This window comes from Oculina patagonica, chromosome 11 (assembly GCF_052425735.1).
Source record: "Oculina patagonica isolate OP01 chromosome 11, crgOcupat, whole genome shotgun sequence".
Taxonomy (NCBI): domain Eukaryota; kingdom Metazoa; phylum Cnidaria; class Anthozoa; order Scleractinia; family Oculinidae; genus Oculina; species Oculina patagonica.
The window spans coordinates 14,624,535-14,646,241 of record NC_135768.1 but is presented as its reverse complement, the minus strand read 5'-3'; the positions used below and the strand labels follow the sequence as shown (position 1 = coordinate 14,646,241).

Genomic DNA, 21,707 nt, shown 5'->3' with positions numbered 1-21,707 from the left:
TGATGCTGAAATATAATACCTGTTACCGATATTTTAATGATAAATTCTGGAAGGATTAGCTAGTGCTTCTTCATTCAATTCAGTTCTTGATATTTATATATCGACGCATTAATAAAAGAATGTAGTTAAAAAAATTTAAGTAGAAAGGAAGAGGGGTTAGGAATTCCAAATAAAAGCTTCTCAGTTGTTGGGTTAAATTGTGAGCCATTTGCATCGTTGAATCAATTTAAGCAAGTTTTAACAAGGCGCTTAGTCAGGGTCTCAAAGGGGTTTAGGGCTCCAGGGCTCCTGGCTAAAAAATGCAGGGCTCCAGGGCTCCAAGATGAAAATATCAGGGCTCCAGGGCTCCATATCATCTGCTTTCGGGCTCCGGGCTCCACTATGGTCTACAATCTTAAGATATAAAAATTATTTTGTAACGCTAAATCAAGTCCGCAAATTAAAACGTCCGCAATTCCGACCAGTTTTTTTAAACCCAAGAAGCCAGTTATTAACATAATCGCGTATACTTGTAATAAGTACTATCCTCTCTTCAGATTCTGTTATTTTGTGGCAGTTAACACGCACAAACAAGCAAAATGCAGTCATAAAACACGAAAAAAAATGCAATCTGGGTTCGCGAATGATCAATTTCAAAACGCTGGGCTCTGGGCTCCGCGGAAAATTTCTTTGGACTCCGGGCTCCACAGCCAAAAAAGGATCAGGGCTCCAGTCAGTAAAATGATCGGGCTCCGGGCTCCAACGCAGAAATTTTAGGGTTCCGGGGCTCCAGGGACCCCCCCCCCCCCCTTTGAGACCCTGCTTAGTGAATGGACAGTCAAGGAACGTGTGATCAATCGAGTCTTGTTCGCCGCAGTAAAGACATTATCATCAGCTTTAATCCCAAACCTGAAGTTCCTTTTTAGTAATAATAATTCTTTGAGTAAATTGGAAATGATGCTCCTTTAGCCTTTTTTCTTTGCATATTTTCCTAGCTGAGTTGTAGGTGCTGTTTAAATCGAAAATTACATGCCACATAAAGTTTCTTTTAATCAAAATTAATTTTTAATTCCAGAAATATTCGCGTTTTTACGTTCGTTTTTTGGCAGCATGGAGCCCGTTTCTTGAAATTCCCGGAAACTTTCTGGGCCCGCAAAGCTATTTCAAGTTAACTGTATCTTTAAAAGAGAGAAGTGTAAAGGCTGAAACTTTGTATAAAGGGAACCTCTGTTCATATTAAAAATATCATGGAAACTAAAACAGCTCTAAAATCATAGGTTTGAGATTTTATGGCTTCCGGGTGCGAAAACGTTTCAAAACCTTTGAGAAAAGGGCCCCTAGATTCAAACCGCACGAAGTGCTGAACCTAAGTTGTCAAACTTTTCTGGGGGAAGATACCGCCGAATCCCCCTACAAGCTAGCGCCTGCGTCGTTCGTGAGATCGTGCTAACGTATGCCCCTCTAACCAACCCCGCCCCGCCCCCGCCCCTCAATCAAAAATCCTGGCCAGTACGGGCCTACTGCATGCCCGTAGAACTTCTTTGCTGTCGATTTCTCGCTAAAGAAATCAATAAACTTCTATCCTGAGTTTCCTACGTACTGGGTCCCTTTGATATTCTTTTCTACATGTAGTGTTAATAAAAGGAAAGAGACCAAAGGAACATTTTTGAATGATTCAGCCTTTTATTTATCATCTTCTTACATTATTTTTTTCAAAATGTTTCGTTAAGGGTTTTTATAAGAATACCCGTATTTACTCAATTACTTCTGCGTTTACATATGACATTGCCAGATAATTATTTTGTTACTAAAGTAAGGCCGTCATTCTGTTGATGAGACATCCCTGTTTGTCTGCATCTTAGGCTGGAAAAGGAAAAGAAAAATAGTAACTATCCAGTTTTACACACCACTCCGATTTTTGAACCTATGTGCTACCGAGGAGCCATTAGAAGTATCGCGATATAATACCATGTAATTGAACACAGCTTCGTCAGTTTCATTAAAATTGCCCGCTTGTCATTTTTTTTTTCAAGGATACTTTGCTTTGCTGTGACTGTACTGGGGGTATAAGGCTTATTACATCTCAGGGAAAGTTCGGGAATAAGGCGTATAGAACACCGCCATTGCAAACACTTTCTGTAGATAGTATATAAATGTAGCTAAAATGTTTGTGGATTCTTACGTCCATAAAATCAAGCAAGAGGGAAAGAAAATAGACACATGGGGATCAAAAAATAAAGGAAAATAAGTTCAATAAAGATAGAGAAATTTTACTGACGGGGCTACACAGTATTGCTAAATTCATACCTGCATAACAGCAGCACCTCGTGCGAACATTGGGGCAGCAATGCGATGCGCTGCAGTCAAAAGTGCCATGACGACAAGGTAAGGCAGTGCTCCAACAATACCCAGTTGGCTGACCGCATACTGCAAGCAAGAAAAGATTGTTTGCTTGTTAGCCATAAAGGAATAATACCCTGATTTACGTATACATTTCATTCTACGATAGTTAAGTCAATAACCCAGCTGCATTTAAAAATAAAATTCCTTTATCAATATACGCTCATCATGAACGTATGAAAATACTCACCCTCCAACTGACTCTCGGAACAAACATTCATGGAGTCCTCCTCATGGTTTTCTAGGCGTGCTCCATGTACAATAATAGTCCCCAAAATAATCAGCAACAGGCACAAACTAAGTTTGGTTTCCATAGTTCAGAACTGCAACATAAAAACAGTTTGTATGCTTATGAAATTACTACAAGTTACTGAGCTCTCTTGTGGACCAGTGAATTAATTGTTGAGATCAGTTTGACTTAGGAATGAAACTTCTTATGATTTGGCCTTTAGGACCTAATTCCCAAAATTTTATTCGGGTCAGTCTTCTTTCACAGGCTTCTTTATACAACTCAAAATACTGAAGCATGCACTTATAGCTAGCTATTGCAAAAAAGAGGCTAATGAAAAGATGCAGATGCAACGATAGGTAAGCGTGCAGATGAGAGTTATCTTGCACTTCTGAGGTGTAAAGGAGTCCCATTTAGTAGTATCAAGAGAAAATAAGGTAGTATAGATTGGTCAATCCGAGACTTTGCGAGACGGCAACACCGTTTCCCGAAAAAAAAAAAAAACTTTCACTAGCCTTTGCAGTGTTAAAATGGGACTCCTTCACAGCTCGGAAGTAAAAGATAAATCTCATATCCGCACGCTTACCTAGTTATTGTCTCGTCTGATATTCCCACCTTTTCCTTGGAACTTGTGACAGGTTAGACCGCGATGAGAAATACTTTCTTCAAGTATGACTAAGACTGTAAGAGAAGCGCAGATTTATACCCTGTACTGTCTTCTATAATTTATCCGTTTGCGTGAGGTGGTACGTTCAAAACAGGAAACGGATATAAACCAACGTCAGGAAACGGATGGAAACCATGACCACGGCAAATAATTGTTCTGTTTTTCTGTTTTCTCACTAATATTCTACTGCCTCAGTTTCTTTTTTACTACAGTGCTCTTTCCACCAGATATGATCTATTCTGCTGGAAATTCTGCTCAGATCATGTGTGATCTTTTCTGCTGTAAATTCTGCTCAGATCATGTATGATTTATTCTACTTTAAATTCTGCTCAGTTAATGCATAATCTTTTCTGTTGTAAATTCTGCTCAAATCATGTATGATCTTTTCTGCTGTAAATTTTGTTCAGACTTGTATGATCTATTCTGCTGGAAATTCTGCTCAGATCATGTATAATCTTTTCTGCTGTAACTTCTGCTCAGATCATTATGATCTTTTCTGCTGGAAATTCTGCTCAGTTCATGTATGATCTTTTCTGCTGGAAATTCTGCTCAGATGATGTATGTCTTATTCTACTTTAAATTCTGCTCAGATCATGCATAATCTTTTCTGTTGTAAATTCTGCTCAAATCATGTAAGATCTTTTCTGCTGTAAATTTTGTTTAGACTTGTATGATTTTTTCTGCTGTTAATTCTGCTCAGATGATGTATGTTATATTCTACTTTAAATTCTGCTCAGATCATGTATAATCTTTTCTGCTGTAAATTCTGCTCAGATCATTATGATCTTTTCTGCTGGAAATTCTGCTCAGTTCATGTATGATCTTTTCTGCTGGAAATTCTGCTCAGATGATGTATGTCTTATTCTACTTTAAATTCTGCTCAGATCATGCATAATCTTTTCTGCTGTAAATTCTGCTCAAATCATGTATGATCTTTTCTGCTGTAAATTTTGTTTAGACTTGTATGATCTTTTCTGCTGTTAATTCTGCTCAGATGATGTATGTTATATTCTACTTTAAATTCTGCTCAGATCATACATAATCTTTTCTGTTGTAAATTCTGCTCAAATAATGTATGATCGTTTCTGCTGAAAATTTTGTTCAGACTTGTATGATCTTTTCTGCTGTAAATTCTGCTCAGATCATGTATGATCTTTTCTGCTGGAATTTCTGCTCAGATCGAGTATGATCTTTTCTGCTGTAAATTCTGCTCGGTTCATGAATGATCTATTCTGCTGTAAATTCTGCTCAGACCATGTATGATCTTGTCTGCTGTAAATTCTGCTCAGATCATGAATGATTTATTCTGCTGTAAATTCTCCTCAGATCATGTGTGATCTATTCTGCTGGAAATTCTGCTCAGTTCATGTATGATCTTTTCTGCTGTAAATTCTGCTCAGAGCATGAATGGTCTTTTCTGCTGTAAATTCTGCTCAGATCATGTATGACCTTTTCTACTGTAAATTTTGCTAAGATCTTCTATGATCTTTTCTGCTGTAAATTCTGCTCAGATCATGTATGATCTTTTCTGCTGTAAATTTTGTTCAGACTTGTATGATCATTTCTGCTCTTAATTCTGCTCAGATCATGTATGATCTTTTCTGCTGTAAATTTTGTTTAGACTTGTATGATTTTGTTCAGACTTGTATGATCATTTCTGCTCTTAATTCTGCTCAGATTATGTATGATCTTTTCTGCTGTCAATTTTGTTTAGACTTGTATGATTTTGTTCAGACTTGTATGATCTTTTCTGCTGTAAATTCTGCTCAGATCATGTATGATCTTTTCTGCTGGAAATTCTGCTTAGTTCATGTATGATCTATTCTAAGGGGCACCCAACGAGAAAATTTTATTATAGATGTCGGAACATCGTTTTAACGTGATAAGTGTCCTTTTTGTACAATTTAAAAAAAAATTATCTTTTCGGATACGGTAGCTGCACATTTAAACTTCAGAAGATTTTAGGGAACGAAATATTATGAACCGAATTTACCAGCCGCTGTTGCCTTCTCGCAAATCGTAGCTGGCCTTTTTTCGTTCCCAAAAAAATATTCACGTTTTTACGTTCGTTTTTGGCAGCCTGGGGCCCGTTTCTCTAAATTTCCAGAAACTTTTCGGGCCCGCAAAGCTATTTCTAGCTATCTGAATCTTTAAAACAGAAAAGTGTAAAGACCTGAAACTTTGTTTTTTTTATGGCTTTCCGGGGACGAAAACTTTTCGAAACCTTCGGAAACGGGGCCCTCGTTTCATATCATACTGCCCTCAAAACGCACGAAATGCTGAACCTAGGCTGAAAAGAGTTGTGGGGAGGGGGTCGATATCCCGTTTCAAGCACAAATTTTAACCAAATTCACGTGTCTCGTATACTTGAAACAGTAGAATTCATGAATCACGTGTCTTTTCTAGCTATCTTCACGCGTCACGGTCTAACTTTTGCCCCCCTACTTGTCCCTTTGATATTCTTTTCTTCATCTAGTGTTATTACAAGGATGGAGACCAAAGAAAATTTTTGAATGATTCAGCCTTTTATTTATCCTCTTTTTACATTATTTTTTCACACTGTTTCGTTAGGGGTTTTTATAAGAATACCCGCATTTACTCAATTACTTCTGCGTTTACATATGACATTGCCAGATAATTATTTTGTTACTAAGTTAAGGCCGCCATTCTGTTGATGAGACATCACTGTTTGTCTGCATCTTAAGCTGAAAAGAGAAAAGAAAAATAGTCACTTTCAAGTTTTACACACCACTCTGATTTTAGAACCTATGTGCTACCGAGGAGCCATTAGAAGTATCGCGATATACTACCATGTGATTGAACACAGCTTTGTCAGTTTCATTAAAATTGCCCGCTTGTCATTTTTTTCAAGGATACTTTGCTTTGCTGTGGCTGTACTGGGGGTATAAAGCTTATTACATCTGAGGGAAAGTTCGGGAATAAGGAGTATAGAACACCGCAATTGCAAACACGTTCTGTAGATAGTACATAAATGTTTGTGGATTCTTACGTCCATAAAATCAAGCAAGAGGGAAAGAAAATAGACACATGGGGATCAAAAAATAAAGGAAAATAAGTTCAATAAAGATAGAGAAATTTTACTGACGGGGCTACACAGTATTGCTAAGTTAATACCTGCATAACAGCAGCACCTCGTGCGAACATTGGTGCAGTTAAACGATGCGCTGCAGTCAAAAGTGCCATGACGACAAGGTAAGGCAGTGCTCCAACAATACCCAGTTGGCTGACCGCATGCTGCAAGCAAGAAAAAATTGTTTGCTTGTAAGCCATAAAGGAGTTATACCCAAAACGCAGTCTAAATTTACGTATACATTTCATTCTACGATAGTTAAGTCAATAACTCAGCTGAATTTTAAAACTAAATATCCGTTAACAATAAACGGTCATCATATACGTATGAAAATACTCACTCTCCAACTCACGCTCAGAATAAACATTCATGGAGTCCTCCTCCTGGTTTTCTAGGCGTGCTCCATGTACAATAATAGTCCCCAAAATAATCAGCAACAGGCACAAACTAAGTTTGGTTTCCATAATTCAGAACTGCAACAGAAAAACAGTTTGTATGCTTATTAAATTACTACATGTTACTAAGCTCTCTTGTGGACCAGTGAACTCATTGTTGAGATCAGTTTGACTTAGGAATGAAACTTCTTATGATTTGGCTTTTTAGGACCTAATTCCCTAAAGCTTATTCGAGTCAGTCTTCTTTCATAGGCTTTATATAACACAAAATACTGAAACGTGCACTTATAGCTAGCCATGGCAAAAAAGAGGCTAATGAAAAGATGCAGATACAACGATAGATAAGCGTGCGATGAGAGTTATCTTGCACTTCTGAGGTGTGAAGGAGTCCCATTTAGTTGTATCAAGAGAAAATAAGTTGGAATATAGAATGGTCAATCCGAGACTTTGCGAGACGGCAACACCCTTGTTTTAAAGTTCGAGAACCAACATAAGACTGAGAATCAATTGAAAGATTCAAAAACAAGAAGAAACCAAATGGAACTGGTTATTGTGCATTTTCTTGACTTATTACGATCAAGTCGTTTCACCTTCAAAGTTTTCTTACAATTTGATTTTAAGATGAGTAAAAAGTATTGATTAAGGACGTTTCCTCGTACTTTAAAAAAAGCAAAACAATTGCAAGCAAAATTCCAAGGCACCTAGACTGAGGTTTTCTAAAATTCGAAATTCCGAGACCTTTATAACTCAAATGAATACGAGACTTCGAAACTTCGTTTTTAAAAGCCTAGATTTCAAGACTTGGCCAAAAATTGCTGGGTGCATTCTTGGTTAAAAGGCCAACATCCGTTTCCCGAAAAAAAAAAACTCACTAGCCTTTGCAGTGTCAAAATGGGACTCCTTCACAGCTCGGAAGTACAAGATAAATCTCATATCCGCACGCTTACCTAGTTATTGGCTCGTCTGATATTCCCACCTTGTCCTTGGAACTTGGAACTTGTGACAGGTTAGACCGCGATCAGAAATACTTTCTTCAAGTATGACTAGGACTGTAAGAGAAGCGCAGATTTATACCCTGTACTGTCTTCTATAATTTATGCGTTTGCGTGAGGTGGTACGTTCAAAACAGGAAACGGATATAAACCAACGTCAGGAAACGGATGGAAACCATGACCACGGCAAATAATTGTTCTGTTTTTTTGTTTTCTCACTAATATTCTACTGCCTCAGTTTCTTTTTTACTACAGTGCTCTTTCCACCAGATATGATCTATTCTACTGGAAATTCTGCTCAGATCATGTGTGATCTATTCTGCTGGAAATTCTGCTCAGTTCATGTATGATCTTTTCTGCTCTAAATTCTGCTCAGATCATGTATGATATTTTCTGCTGGAAATTCTGCTCAGATCATGTATGATTTATTCTACTTTAAATTCTGCTCAGATCATGAATGATCTTTTCTACTGTAAATTCTGCTCAGATCATGCATGATCTTTTCTGCTGTAAATTCTGCTCAGATCATGTATGATTTATTCTACATTAAATTCTGCTCAGATCATGTATGATCTATTCTGCTGGAAATTCTGCTCAGATCATGTATGATCTTTTCTGCTGTCAATTTTGTTCAGATCATGAATGATCTATTCTGCTAGAAATTCTGCTCAGATCATGTGTGATCTTTTCTGCTGTAAATTTTGTTCAGATCATGTATAATCTTTTCTGCTGTAAATTCTGCTCAGATCATGTATGATCTTTTCTGCTGTAAATTCTGCTCAGATCATATATGATATTTTCTGCTGGAAATTTTGTTCAGATCATGTATGATCTATTTTCTACGTTTATTTTCTGTTCAGATCATGTATGATCTTTTCTGCTGTAAATTCTGCTTAGATCATGAATGATCTTTTCAGTGCTGTAAATTTTGTTCAGACTTGTATGATCATTTCTGCTGTAAATTCTGCTCAGATCATGTATGATATTTTCTGCTGTAAATTCTGCTCAGATCATGTATTGTCTTTTCTGCTGTAAATTCTGCTCAGATCATATATGATATTTTCTGCTGGAAATTTTCTTCAGATCATGTATGATCTATTTTCTACGTTTATTTTCTGTTCAGATCATGTATGATCTTTTCTGCTGTAATTCTGCTTAGATCATGAATGATCTTTTCTGCTGTAAATTTTGTTCAGACTTGTATGATCATTTCTGCTGTAAATTCTGCTCAGATCATGTATGATATTTTCTGCTGTAAATTCTGCTCAGATCATATATGATATTTTCTGCAGGAAATTTTGTTCAGATCATGTATGATCTATTTTCTACGTTTATTTTCTGTTCAGATCATGTATGATCTTTTCTGCTGTAAATTCTTCTCAGATCATGTATGATATTTTCTGCTGTAAATTCTGCTCAGATCATGTATGATCTTTCTGCTGTAAATTTTGTTCAGATCATGAAAGATCTATTTTCTACGTTTATTTTCTTTTCAGATCATGTATGATCTTTTCTGCTGTAAATTCTGCTTAGATCATGAATGATCTTTTCTGCTGTAAATTTTGTTCAGACTTGTATGATCATTTCTGCTGGAAATTCTGCTTAGTTCATGTATGATCTATTCTAAGGGGCACCCAACGAGAAAAAATTTTATTATAGATGTGGGAACACCGTTTTAACGTTATAAGTGTCCTTTTGGTGCAATTTGTTAAAAAAAATCTTTTCGGATACGGTAGCTGCATATTTAAACTTCAGAAGATTTTAGGGAACGAAATATTATGAACCGAATTTACCAGCCGCTGTTGCCGTCTCGCAAATCGTAGCTGGCCTTTTCTCGTTCCCAAAACAACATTTTTCTCTCTCCGAAAATAACAGGTATTGCTTTCCCCATGTCACTAAAATTTTTGAGCTAAAGAAATCTGCAGTTTCTCATCACACTTTAATCTGAAAATCGTAGGCGATTATAGGTTTTTCGAACAGATATTCACCGAAGCGGTCTGTTGGGTGCCCCTAGCCTGCTATTCTGCTGGAAATTCTGCCTAGATTATTCTACTTTTAATTCTGTTCAGATTATGTATGATCTATTCTGCTGTAAATTTTGTTCAGATCATGTATGATCTATTCTGCTGTAAATTCTGTTCAGATCATGTATGATCTATTCTGCTGGAAATTCTGCCTAGATTATTCTACTTTTAATTCTGTTCAGATTATGTATGTTCTATTCTGCTGTAAATTTTGTTCAGATCATGTATGATCTATTCTGCTGGATATTCTGTTCAGATCATGTATTTTTTTTCTCGGCACGTGAGCGGGCAAGATGAACCGAGTCCTGCAATTTGATTGCACACGTATAATCAGTTTGCAGCGAGACGAACGAACACATGAAAGTTTTGCTCTCCAAAATCGAAAAAGCTGCTCACTAACGGTTTTAAATGTGAAAGGACAAAATAATAGTAGAATTAAAGGCCTCAAAGTTCTTCAAAAGGCGAGTATCCATTTACTTTATCCGTAAGCGTACGGGCACCTTCAGACCTGCGGGGGTACATGATTGAAAGCCGAATAAAAAGCCATTTAAAATGGACAACGAAACGTGCATTGAAATAGTTGTGTACAAACCTCAACTTGCCAGCTTGCTTTAAGGAAACGATAGTTTTTTTTATTAGTTTCGTGATGTTTCCCGAAGATGTCAATGCACTGTATCTTTTTTTCTTCGGAAATATTTTATTTATCCTCTCCTGAGCTTAGCCGCCAATTTACATTCCCTCACTTGAAAGATATGTAAAAGCGTATCATGTAAATGTGTTAAATTATTTCGTTGAAAGTTTTGAGCTAGCCCTTACGACATAACATTTGAGTCAAAGCACTAGCTTTATCACATCTGTAACAGCTTTGTTTCAAGGTCTTAGGCTGGATTCACCGCGCGCAAACGGTCGAGCTATGGAGAATCCTAACTTCTGGTCACCCTCGCCAATTTCCTTCTTACTTTAAAATGATTGTAACTGAATCAAAGTGTGGGGTAACGCAAAATTTGCGAGAAAAATCGAACGGGATTACAGCAATTTGTGAAATTAGCGAGAGGAAACGAAAACATACATGAGAAATCAGTTAGACTTTTGAACGACAAAGTAACATTTCCAATACTTATTTTTTTCTGTTGATGTAATTTGTTTTGAACGCCATGTTGAGATTTGTCGGCTTATTTTCTATTTTTTCTCTAGGCTTGTTGCCCGAATTCAAATTCCCTTGGTTAGCCGGCTAACAAAGCGAGCTTACTTTTCATACGTTTCTTTAGAAAACGCATTGAAGCACTTTAATACATGCCAGGCGGGAAACCCGCCTTGCCGGGGCACTCGGCCTACTTGCCCGGGGCACCCTTCTAGGCGGGATAGCTTTTTGCCATGTAAACGGTTTTGCCCGGGCTAGCCCGACTTGCCGGGATAAGTCTTCGCCCGTGTTCTTAAATTAAATTTGAAGTTTATGGCATAAAATGTATAGATTCTGGACCCAAACAGTGCTATTTGACCAAAATGAGATCAAATTAGTTTTATCTGTTAGCTGGAAAATATTTCTTTGAGCAGCGGCTAATTAATTTGAAATTTTCGAAGGAATAATTATCCTAATTCACAAAACAACAAATTTAATTTCAATTTGGCGGCCAAAAAATGGACGCAGTAAATTTCTAATAGCTTGCACATCAAAGTAAAATAGGTTTGAAGGCGACTAGCTTTGATTATTCAGTAAAAAGTCATATTTTTCTTCAATCATTTGGAGCTACATGGTTTTCCCACGCAGTGACACGCATCAATGACGCTGTCTCAACTCGGGTAGAAGGGCTGTGAATTCTGCATGTAAAGGCGGGCTTTGTTTCATCCCTTCTAGTCAGGTAACCCGGTTAGCCGGGACACATGTAAACAGGCCCTTTAAACTACGCTTTTTATTTAGTTTCACTTTCGCACTGTTTATCAAAACAAAATTCTACTGGAAATCATCGCGAAGTTTATTAATTCGCTGAAGTGTGTATAACTTGAGGAACTGCTTTTCAGTCAGAGAATTTTTTTCAGTCAGAGAAATAGGCTAATCACCCTGCGAGCAGAGTTCCTTTCAAAACATTTTTAAAAGTATTCGGAAGCTAAAAACCGATTTAAAAGTGTTAAGTTTTGTGACTAATTTTATAGATTTGACTCGATGCTACATTAGTGCTATATTTTAATCAGTGATTATTACTTCAGTTGCTTTTCTTGAATCACATTTGAGTGCGTGGTTTTAATATGATGAAAATTTCCGTGAGTACGCCGGGTTCATTTTGGCGAAGCAATTCATTTTATTCGATCGACTCAACATTGAAATTAAATGCGCGCGTGAACAAAGATTTTCCGACACAACTTTTTCTATGATTTCTTTACCAAACAAATTAAAGTGAGAAAAAATAAAAACGTTATTTGCCGGCATAGGTCGGTCCGTATAGCAGAGTTCTGGTGGATATCCACTGACGCGTAAATTTTTATGTGCGTTAACGTACGTGAAAAAAAAAAAGGAAAGAATGTATGAACAACTCGCGTAAACGTGTATGCAACTCGTTCATACATTGTCTCTAAATTTTTTCACGCACGTCAACGCACGTAGAAATTTACGCGTCAGTGGAAATCCACCTTTAAGGTGGATTTCCACTGACGCGTAATTTTTTACGTGCGTAAAAAAATTAGAGACAATGTATGAACGGCTTGCGTACACGTTTACGCAGGCCGTTCATACATTGTCTCTAATTTTTTTCACGCACGTAAAAATTTACGCGTCAGTGGAAATCCACCATTAGTCTACTAACTCTGCGTATAAGGAAAAACTATGCCCTCAGTCTTGAGCACGGCCCTCGGCATACGGCCTCGGCACGTACTCAAGACCTCTGCCACAGTTTTTTCCAATACTTACCTCCAGGCCGGCAAATAACATATATATCTTTTCTGCTGTAAATCTGTTTAGATAGTGTATTAATTATCCTCCCAAACCCTTACCCTATACTAGACCATCTTCAGCTGGTTTTGCAACCCTATACTAGACTAGATACTGAAAATCCCTACCCAATCCCAGACTTGCTTTTTTTTTAAAACCTGCATCATTATGGAAAACCATCTGTCGACAACGTTGTCACAATAATTTTATTCACGTGTAGGGAAGCCTTTTTCTCTTCCGAGTTTCTATTCCCATTCTTGACTTAATTCTTCATACCACTGATCAGTTTCTCGGCAAATGATACCCTATTCTAGACCCAAAACTCTTTGATTTCTATACCCTATCCCAGACTAAACTCCTTGAAAACCATACCTTTCACAGCGGCACATACCTATATAGCTCATATATGGGAGTGCCCCCCCCGGGTCACGGTCTAAATTTTGCCCCCCCCCACTTGTCCCTTTGATATTCTTTTCTACATCTAGTGTTATTACAAGGATGGAGACCAAAGAAAATTTTTGAATGATTCAGCCTTTTATTTATCCCCTTCTTACATTATTTTTTCACACTGTATCGTTAAGGGTTTTTATAAGAATACCCGCATTTACTCAATTACTTCAGCGTTTACATATGACATTGCCAGATAATTATTTTGTTACTAAAGTAAGGCCGTCATTCTGTTGATGAGACATCCCTGTTTGTCTGCATCTTAGGCTGGAAAAGGAAAAGAAAAATAGTAACTATCCAGTTTTACACACCACTCTGATTTTTGAACCTATGTGCTACCGAGGAGCCATTAGAAGTATCGCGATATACTACCATGTGATTGAACACAGCTTTGTCAGTTTCATTAAAATTGCCCGCTTGTCATTTTTTTCAAGGATACTTTGCTTTGCTGTGGCTGTACTGGGGGTATAAAGCTTATTACATCTGAGGGAAAGTTCGGGAATAAGGCGTATAGAACTCCGCCATTGCAAACACGTTCTGTAGATAGTACATAAATGTAGCTAAAATGTTTGTGGATTCTTACGTCTATAAAATCAAGCAATAGGGAAAGAAAATAGACACATGCGGGGATCAAAAAATAAAGGAAAATAAGTTTCATAAAGATAGAGAAATTTTACTGACGGGGCTACACAGTATTGCTAAATTCATACCTGCATAACAGCAGCACCTCGTGCGAACATTGGTGCAGTTAAACGATGCGCTGCAATCAAAAGTGCCATGACGACAAGGTAAGGCAGTGCTCCAACAAAACCCAATTGGCGGACCGCATGCTGCAAGCAAGAAAAAATTGTTTGCTTGTAAGCCATAAAGGAGTTATACCCAAAACGCAGTCTAAATTTACGTATACATTTCATTCTACGATAGTTAAGTCAATAACTCAGCTGAATTTTAAAACTAAATATCCGTTAACAATAAACGGTCATCATATACGTATGAAAATACTCACTCTCCAACTCACGCTCAGAATAAACATTCATGGAGTCCTCCTCCTGGTTTTCTAGGCGTGCTCCATGTACAATAATAGTCCCCAAAATAATCAGCAACAGGCACAAACTAAGTTTGGTTTCCATAATTCAGAACTGCAACAGAAAAACAGTTTGTATGCTTATTAAATTACTACAAGTTACTAAGCTCTCTTGTGGACCAGTGAACTCATTGTTGAGATCAGTTTGACTTAGGAATGAAACTTCTTATGATTTGGCTTTTTAGGACCTAATTCCCTAAAGCTTATTCGAGTCAGTCTTCTTTCATAGGCTTTATATAACACAAAATACTGAAACGTGCACTTATAGCTAGCCATGGCAAAAAAGAGGCTAATGAAAAGATGCAGATACAACGATAGATAAGCGTGCGATGAGAGTTATCTTGCACTTCTGAGGTGTGAAGGAGTCCCATTTAGTTGTATCAAGAGAAAATAAGTTGGAATATAGAATGGTCAATCCGAGACTTTGCGAGACGGCAACACCCTTGTTTTAAAGTTCGAGAACCAACATAAGACTGAGAATCAATTGAAAGATTCAAAAACAAGAAGAAACCAAATGGAACTGGTTATTGTGCATTTTCTTGACTTATTACAATCAAGTCGTTTCACCTTCAAAGTTTTCTTACAATTTGATTTTAAGATGAGTAAAAAGTATTGATTAAGGACGTTTCCTCGTACTTTAAAAAAAGCAAAACAATTGCAAGCAAAATTCCAAGGCACCTAGACTGAGGTTTTCTAAAATTCGAAATTCCGAGACCTTTATAACTCAAATGAATACGAGACTTCGAAACTTCGTTTTTAAAAGCCTAGATTTCAAGACTTGGCCAAAAATTGCTGGGTGCATTCTTGGTTAAAAGGCCAACATCCGTTTCCCGAAAAAAAAAAAACTCACTAGCCTTTGCAGTGTCAAAATGGGACTCCTTCACAGCTCGGAAGTACAAGATAAATCTCATATCCGCACGCTTACCTAGTTATTGGCTCGTCTGATATTCCCACCTTGTCCTTGGAACTTGGAACTTGTGACAGGTTAGACCGCGATCAGAAATACTTTCTTCAAGTATGACTAGGACTGTAAGAGAAGCGCAGATTTATACCCTGTACTGTCTTCTATAATTTATGCGTTTGCGTGAGGTGGTACGTTCAAAACAGGAAACGGATATAAACCAACGTCAGGAAACGGATGGAAACCATGACCACGGCAAATAATTGTTCTGTTTTTTTGTTTTCTCACTAATATTCTACTGCCTCAGTTTCTTTTTTACTACAGTGCTCTTTCCACCAGATATGATCTATTCTACTGGAAATTCTGCTCAGATCATGTGTGATCTATTCTGCTGGAAATTCTGCTCAGTTCATGTATGATCTTTTCTGCTCTAAATTCTGCTCAGATCATGTATGATATTTTCTGCTGGAAATTCTGCTCAGATCATGTATGATTTATTCTACTTTAAATTCTGCTCAGATCATGAATGATCTTTTCTACTGTAAATTCTGCTCAGATCATGCATGATCTTTTCTGCTGTAAATTCTGCTCAGATCATGTATGATTTATTCTACATTAAATTCTGCTCAGATCATGTATGATCTATTCTGCTGGAAATTCTGCTCAGATCATGTATGATCTTTTCTGCTGTCAATTTTGTTCAGATCATGAATGATCTATTCTGCTAGAAATTCTGCTCAGATCATGTGTGATCTTTTCTGCTGTAAATTTTGTTCAGATCATGTATAATCTTTTCTGCTGTAAATTCTGCTCAGATCATGTATGATCTTTTCTGCTGTAAATTCTGCTCAGATCATATATGATATTTTCTGCTGGAAATTTTGTTCAGATCATGTATGATCTATTTTCTACGTTTATTTTCTGTTCAGATCATGTATGATCTTTTCTGCTGTAAATTCTGCTTAGATCATGAATGATCTTTTCAGTGCTGTAAATTTTGTTCAGACTTGTATGATCATTTCTGCTGTAAATTCTGCTCAGATCATGTATGATATTTTCTGCTGTAAATTCTGCTCAGATCATGTATTGTCTTTTCTGCTGTAAATTCTGCTCAGATCATATATGATATTTTCTGCTGGAAATTTTGTTCAGATCATGTATGATCTATTTTCTACGTTTATTTTCTGTTCAGATCATGTATGATCTTTTCTGCTGTAAATTCTTCTCAGATCATGTATGATATTTTCTGCTGTAAATTCTGCTCAGATCATGTATGATCTTTCTGCTGTAAATTTTGTTCAGATCATGAAAGATCTATTTTCTACGTTTATTTTCTTTTCAGATCATGTATGATCTTTTCTGCTGTAAATTCTGCTTAGATCATGAATGATCTTTTCTGCTGTAAATTTTGTTCAGACTTGTATGATCATTTCTGCTGGAAATTCTGCTTAGTTCATGTATGATCTATTCTAAGGGGCACCCAACGAGAAAAAATTTTATTATAGATGTCGGAACACCGTTTTAACGTTATAAGTGTCCTTTTGGTGCAATTTGTTAAAAAAAATCTTTTCGGATACGGTAGCTGCATATTTAAACTTCAGAAGATTTTAGGGAACGAAATATTATGAACCGAATTTACCAGCCGCTGTTGCCGTCTCGCAAATCGTAGCTGGCCTTTTCTCGTTCCCAAAACAACATTTTTCTCTCTCCGAAAATAACAGGTATTGCTTTCCCCATGTCACTAAAATTTTTGAGCTAAAGAAATCTGCAGTTTCTCATCACACTTTAATCTGAAAATCGTAGGCGATTATAGGTTTTTCGAACAGATATTCACCGAAGCGGTCTGTTGGGTGCCCCTAGCCTGCTATTCTGCTGGAAATTCTGCCTAGATTATTCTACTTTTAATTCTGTTCAGATTATGTATGATCTATTCTGCTGTAAATTTTGTTCAGATCATGTATGATCTATTCTGCTGTAAATTCTGTTCAGATCATGTATGATCTATTCTGCTGGAAATTCTGCCTAGATTATTCTACTTTTAATTCTGTTCAGATTATGTATGTTCTATTCTGCTGTAAATTTTGTTCAGATCATGTATGATCTATTCTGCTGGATATTCTGTTCAGATCATGTATTTTTTTTCTCGGCACGTGAGCGGGCAAGATGAACCGAGTCCTGCAATTTGATTGCACACGTATAATCAGTTTGCAGCGAGACGAACGAACACATGAAAGTTTTGCTCTCCAAAATCGAAAAAGCTGCTCACTAACGGTTTTAAATGTGAAAGGACAAAATAATAGTAGAATTAAAGGCCTCAAAGTTCTTCAAAAGGCGAGTATCCATTTACTTTATCCGTAAGCGTACGGGCACCTTCAGACCTGCGGGGGTACATGATTGAAAGCCGAATAAAAAGCCATTTAAAATGGACAACGAAACGTGCATTGAAATAGTTGTGTACAAACCTCAACTTGCCAGCTTGCTTTAAGGAAACGATAGTTTTTTTTATTAGTTTCGTGATGTTTCCCGAAGATGTCAATGCACTGTATCTTTTTTTCTTCGGAAATATTTTATTTATCCTCTCCTGAGCTTAGCCGCCAATTTACATTCCCTCACTTGAAAGATATGTAAAAGCGTATCATGTAAATGTGTTAAATTATTTCGTTGAAAGTTTTGAGCTAGCCCTTACGACATAACATTTGAGTCAAAGCACTAGCTTTATCACATCTGTAACAGCTTTGTTTCAAGGTCTTAGGCTGGATTCACCGCGCGCAAACGGTCGAGCTATGGAGAATCCTAACTTCTGGTCACCCTCGCCAATTTCCTTCTTACTTTAAAATGATTGTAACTGAATCAAAGTGTGGGGTAACGCAAAATTTGCGAGAAAAATCGAACGGGATTACAGCAATTTGTGAAATTAGCGAGAGGAAACGAAAACATACATGAGAAATCAGTTAGACTTTTGAACGACAAAGTAACATTTCCAATACTTATTTTTTTCTGTTGATGTAATTTGTTTTGAACGCCATGTTGAGATTTGTCGGCTTATTTTCTATTTTTTCTCTAGGCTTGTTGCCCGAATTCAAATTCCCTTGGTTAGCCGGCTAACAAAGCGAGCTTACTTTTCATACGTTTCTTTAGAAAACGCATTGAAGCACTTTAATACATGCCAGGCGGGAAACCCGCCTTGCCGGGGCACTCGGCCTACTTGCCCGGGGCACCCTTCTAGGCGGGATAGCTTTTTGCCATGTAAACGGTTTTGCCCGGGCTAGCCCGACTTGCCGGGATAAGTCTTCGCCCGTGTTCTTAAATTAAATTTGAAGTTTATGGCATAAAATGTATAGATTCTGGACCCAAACAGTGCTATTTGACCAAAATGAGATCAAATTAGTTTTATCTGTTAGCTGGAAAATATTTCTTTGAGCAGCGGCTAATTAATTTGAAATTTTCGAAGGAATAATTATCCTAATTCACAAAACAACAAATTTAATTTCAATTTGGCGGCCAAAAAATGGACGCAGTAAATTTCTAATAGCTTGCACATCAAAGTAAAATAGGTTTGAAGGCGACTAGCTTTGATTATTCAGTAAAAAGTCATATTTTTCTTCAATCATTTGGAGCTACATGGTTTTCCCACGCAGTGACACGCATCAATGACGCTGTCTCAACTCGGGTAGAAGGGCTGTGAATTCTGCATGTAAAGGCGGGCTTTGTTTCATCCCTTCTAGTCAGGTAACCCGGTTAGCCGGGACACATGTAAACAGGCCCTTTAAACTACGCTTTTTATTTAGTTTCACTTTCGCACTGTTTATCAAAACAAAATTCTACTGGAAATCATCGCGAAGTTTATTAATTCGCTGAAGTGTGTATAACTTGAGGAACTGCTTTTCAGTCAGAGAATTTTTTTCAGTCAGAGAAATAGGCTAATCACCCTGCGAGCAGAGTTCCTTTCAAAACATTTTTAAAAGTATTCGGAAGCTAAAAACCGATTTAAAAGTGTTAAGTTTTGTGACTAATTTTATAGATTTGACTCGATGCTACATTAGTGCTATATTTTAATCAGTGATTATTACTTCAGTTGCTTTTCTTGAATCACATTTGAGTGCGTGGTTTTAATATGATGAAAATTTCCGTGAGTACGCCGGGTTCATTTTGGCGAAGCAATTCATTTTATTCGATCGACTCAACATTGAAATTAAATGCGCGCGTGAACAAAGATTTTCCGACACAACTTTTTCTATGATTTCTTTACCAAACAAATTAAAGTGAGAAAAAATAAAAACGTTATTTGCCGGCATAGGTCGGTCCGTATAGCAGAGTTCTGGTGGATATCCACTGACGCGTAAATTTTTATGTGCGTTAACGTACGTGAAAAAAAAAAGGAAAGAATGTATGAACAACTCGCGTAAACGTGTATGCAACTCGTTCATACATTGTCTCTAAATTTTTTCACGCACGTCAACGCACGTAGAAATTTACGCGTCAGTGGAAATCCACCTTTAAGGTGGATTTCCACTGACGCGTAATTTTTTACGTGCGTAAAAAAATTAGAGACAATGTATGAACGGCTTGCGTACACGTTTACGCAGGCCGTTCATACATTGTCTCTAATTTTTTTCACGCACGTAAAAATTTACGCGTCAGTGGAAATCCACCATTATAGTCTACTAACTCTGCGTATAAGGAAAAACTATGCCCTCAGTCTTGAGCACGGCCCTCGGCATACGGCCTCGGCACGTACTCAAGACCTCTGCCACAGTTTTTTCCAATACTTACCTCCAGGCCGGCAAATAACATATATATCTTTTCTGCTGTAAATCTGTTTAGATAGTGTATTAATTATCCTCCCAAACCCTTACCCTATACTAGACCATCTTCAGCTGGTTTTGCAACCCTATACTAGACTAGATACTGAAAATCCCTACCCAATCCCAGACTTGCTTTTTTTTTTAAAACCTGCATCATTATGGAAAACCATCTGTCGACAACGTTGTCACAATAATTTTATTCACGTGTAGGGAAGCCTTTTTCTCTTCCGAGTTTCTATTCCCATTCTTGACTTAATTCTTCATACCACTGATCAGTTTCTCGGCAAATGATACCCTATTCTAGACCCAAAACTCTTTGATTTCTATACCCTATCCCAGACTAAACTCCTTGAAAACCATACCTTTCACAGCGGCACATACCTATATAGCTCATATATGGGAGTGCCCCCCCGGGTCACGGTCTAAATTTTGCCCCCCCCCCCACTTGTCCCTTTGATATTCTTTTTCTACATCTAGTGTTATTACAAGGATGGAGACCAAAGAAAATTTTTGAATGATTCAGCCTTTTATTTATCCCCTTCTTACATTATTTTTTCACACTGTATCGTTAAGGGTTTTTATAAGAATACCCGCATTTACTCAATTACTTCAGCGTTTACATATGACATTGCCAGATAATTATTTTGTTACTAAAGTAAGGCCGTCATTCTGTTGATGAGACATCCCTGTTTGTCTGCATCTTAGGCTGGAAAAGGAAAAGAAAAATAGTAACTATCCAGTTTTACACACCACTCTGATTTTTGAACCTATGTGCTACCGAGGAGCCATTAGAAGTATCGCGATATACTACCATGTGATTGAACACAGCTTTGTCAGTTTCATTAAAATTGCCCGCTTGTCATTTTTTTCAAGGATACTTTGCTTTGCTGTGGCTGTACTGGGGGTATAAAGCTTATTACATCTGAGGGAAAGTTCGGGAATAAGGCGTATAGAACTCCGCCATTGCAAACACGTTCTGTAGATAGTACATAAATGTAGCTAAAATGTTTGTGGATTCTTACGTCCATAAAATTAAGCAAGAGGGAAAGAAAATAGACACATGGGGATCAAAAAATAAAGGAAAATAAGTTCTATAAAGATAGAGAAATGTTACTGACGGGGCTACACAGTATTGCTAAATTCATACCTGCATAACAGCAGCACCTCGTGCGAACATTGGTGCAGGTATGCGTTGAGCTGCAATCAAAAGTGCCATGACGACAAGGTAAGGCAGTGCTCCAACAAAACCCAGTTGGCGGACCGCATGCTGCAAGCGAGAAAAGATTGTTTGCTTGTAAGCCGTAAAGGAGTTATACCCAAAACGCAGTCTGATATACGTATACATTTCATTCTACGATAGTTAAGTCAATAACTCAGCTGAATTTTAAAACTAAATATCCGTTAACAATAAACGGTCATCATATACGTATGAAAATACTCACTCTCCAACTCACGCTCAGAATAAACATTCATAGAGTCCTCCTCCTGGTTTTCTAGGCGTGCTCCATGTACAATAATAGTCCCCAAAATAATCAGCAACAGGCACAAACTAAGTTTGGTTTCCATAATTCAGATCTGCAACAGAAAAACAGTTTGTATGCTTATTAAATTACTACAAGTTACTGAGCTCTCTTGTGGACCAGTGAACTCATTGTTGAGATCAGTTTGACTTAGGAATGAAACTTCTTATGATTTGGCTTTTTAGGACCTAATTCCCTAAAGCTTATTCGAGTCAGTCTTCTTTCATAGGCTTTATATAACACAAAATAC

At 37.3% G+C, this 21,707-nt stretch overlaps 2 protein-coding genes and 1 long non-coding RNA gene across 6 annotated transcripts in view; 1 reads left to right on the top strand and 2 right to left on the bottom strand.

The window, feature by feature from the left end:
- Window positions 1–21,707, top strand: part of LOC144629658 (uncharacterized) — a 240,225-nt gene that overhangs the window by 63,869 nt on the left and 154,649 nt on the right. The window lies entirely within an intron of this gene.
- Window positions 5,887–21,496, bottom strand: LOC144630483 (uncharacterized). 3 transcript variants are annotated; one of them, XR_013566554.1, is made up of 3 exons: window positions 21,380–21,496; window positions 21,085–21,204; window positions 5,908–5,980 (listed from the first exon to the last, which is right to left on the bottom strand). It is a non-coding gene; the product is annotated as an uncharacterized LOC144630483 (long non-coding RNA). The 3 variants fall into 3 exon arrangements; XR_013566556.1 differs by lacking the exon at window positions 5,908–5,980 and adding an exon at window positions 20,510–20,643; XR_013566557.1 differs by lacking the exons at window positions 21,085–21,204; window positions 21,380–21,496 and adding an exon at window positions 6,411–6,520 and having other exon boundaries at window positions 5,887–5,980.
- On the bottom strand, window positions 13,322–15,270 carry LOC144630539 (small cysteine-rich protein 1-like). 2 transcript variants are annotated; one of them, XM_078488899.1, is made up of 4 exons: window positions 15,186–15,270; window positions 14,154–14,286; window positions 13,858–13,977; window positions 13,322–13,414 (listed from the first exon to the last, which is right to left on the bottom strand). In XM_078488899.1, the coding sequence occupies exons 2-4, from the start codon at window positions 14,275–14,277 to the stop codon at window positions 13,410–13,412; spliced, it is 249 nt and encodes an 82-aa protein (XP_078345025.1). In that variant the 5' UTR covers window positions 14,278–14,286; window positions 15,186–15,270; the 3' UTR covers window positions 13,322–13,409. The 2 variants fall into 2 exon arrangements, with proteins under 2 accessions (XP_078345025.1, XP_078345026.1); XM_078488900.1 differs by having other exon boundaries at window positions 15,157–15,235.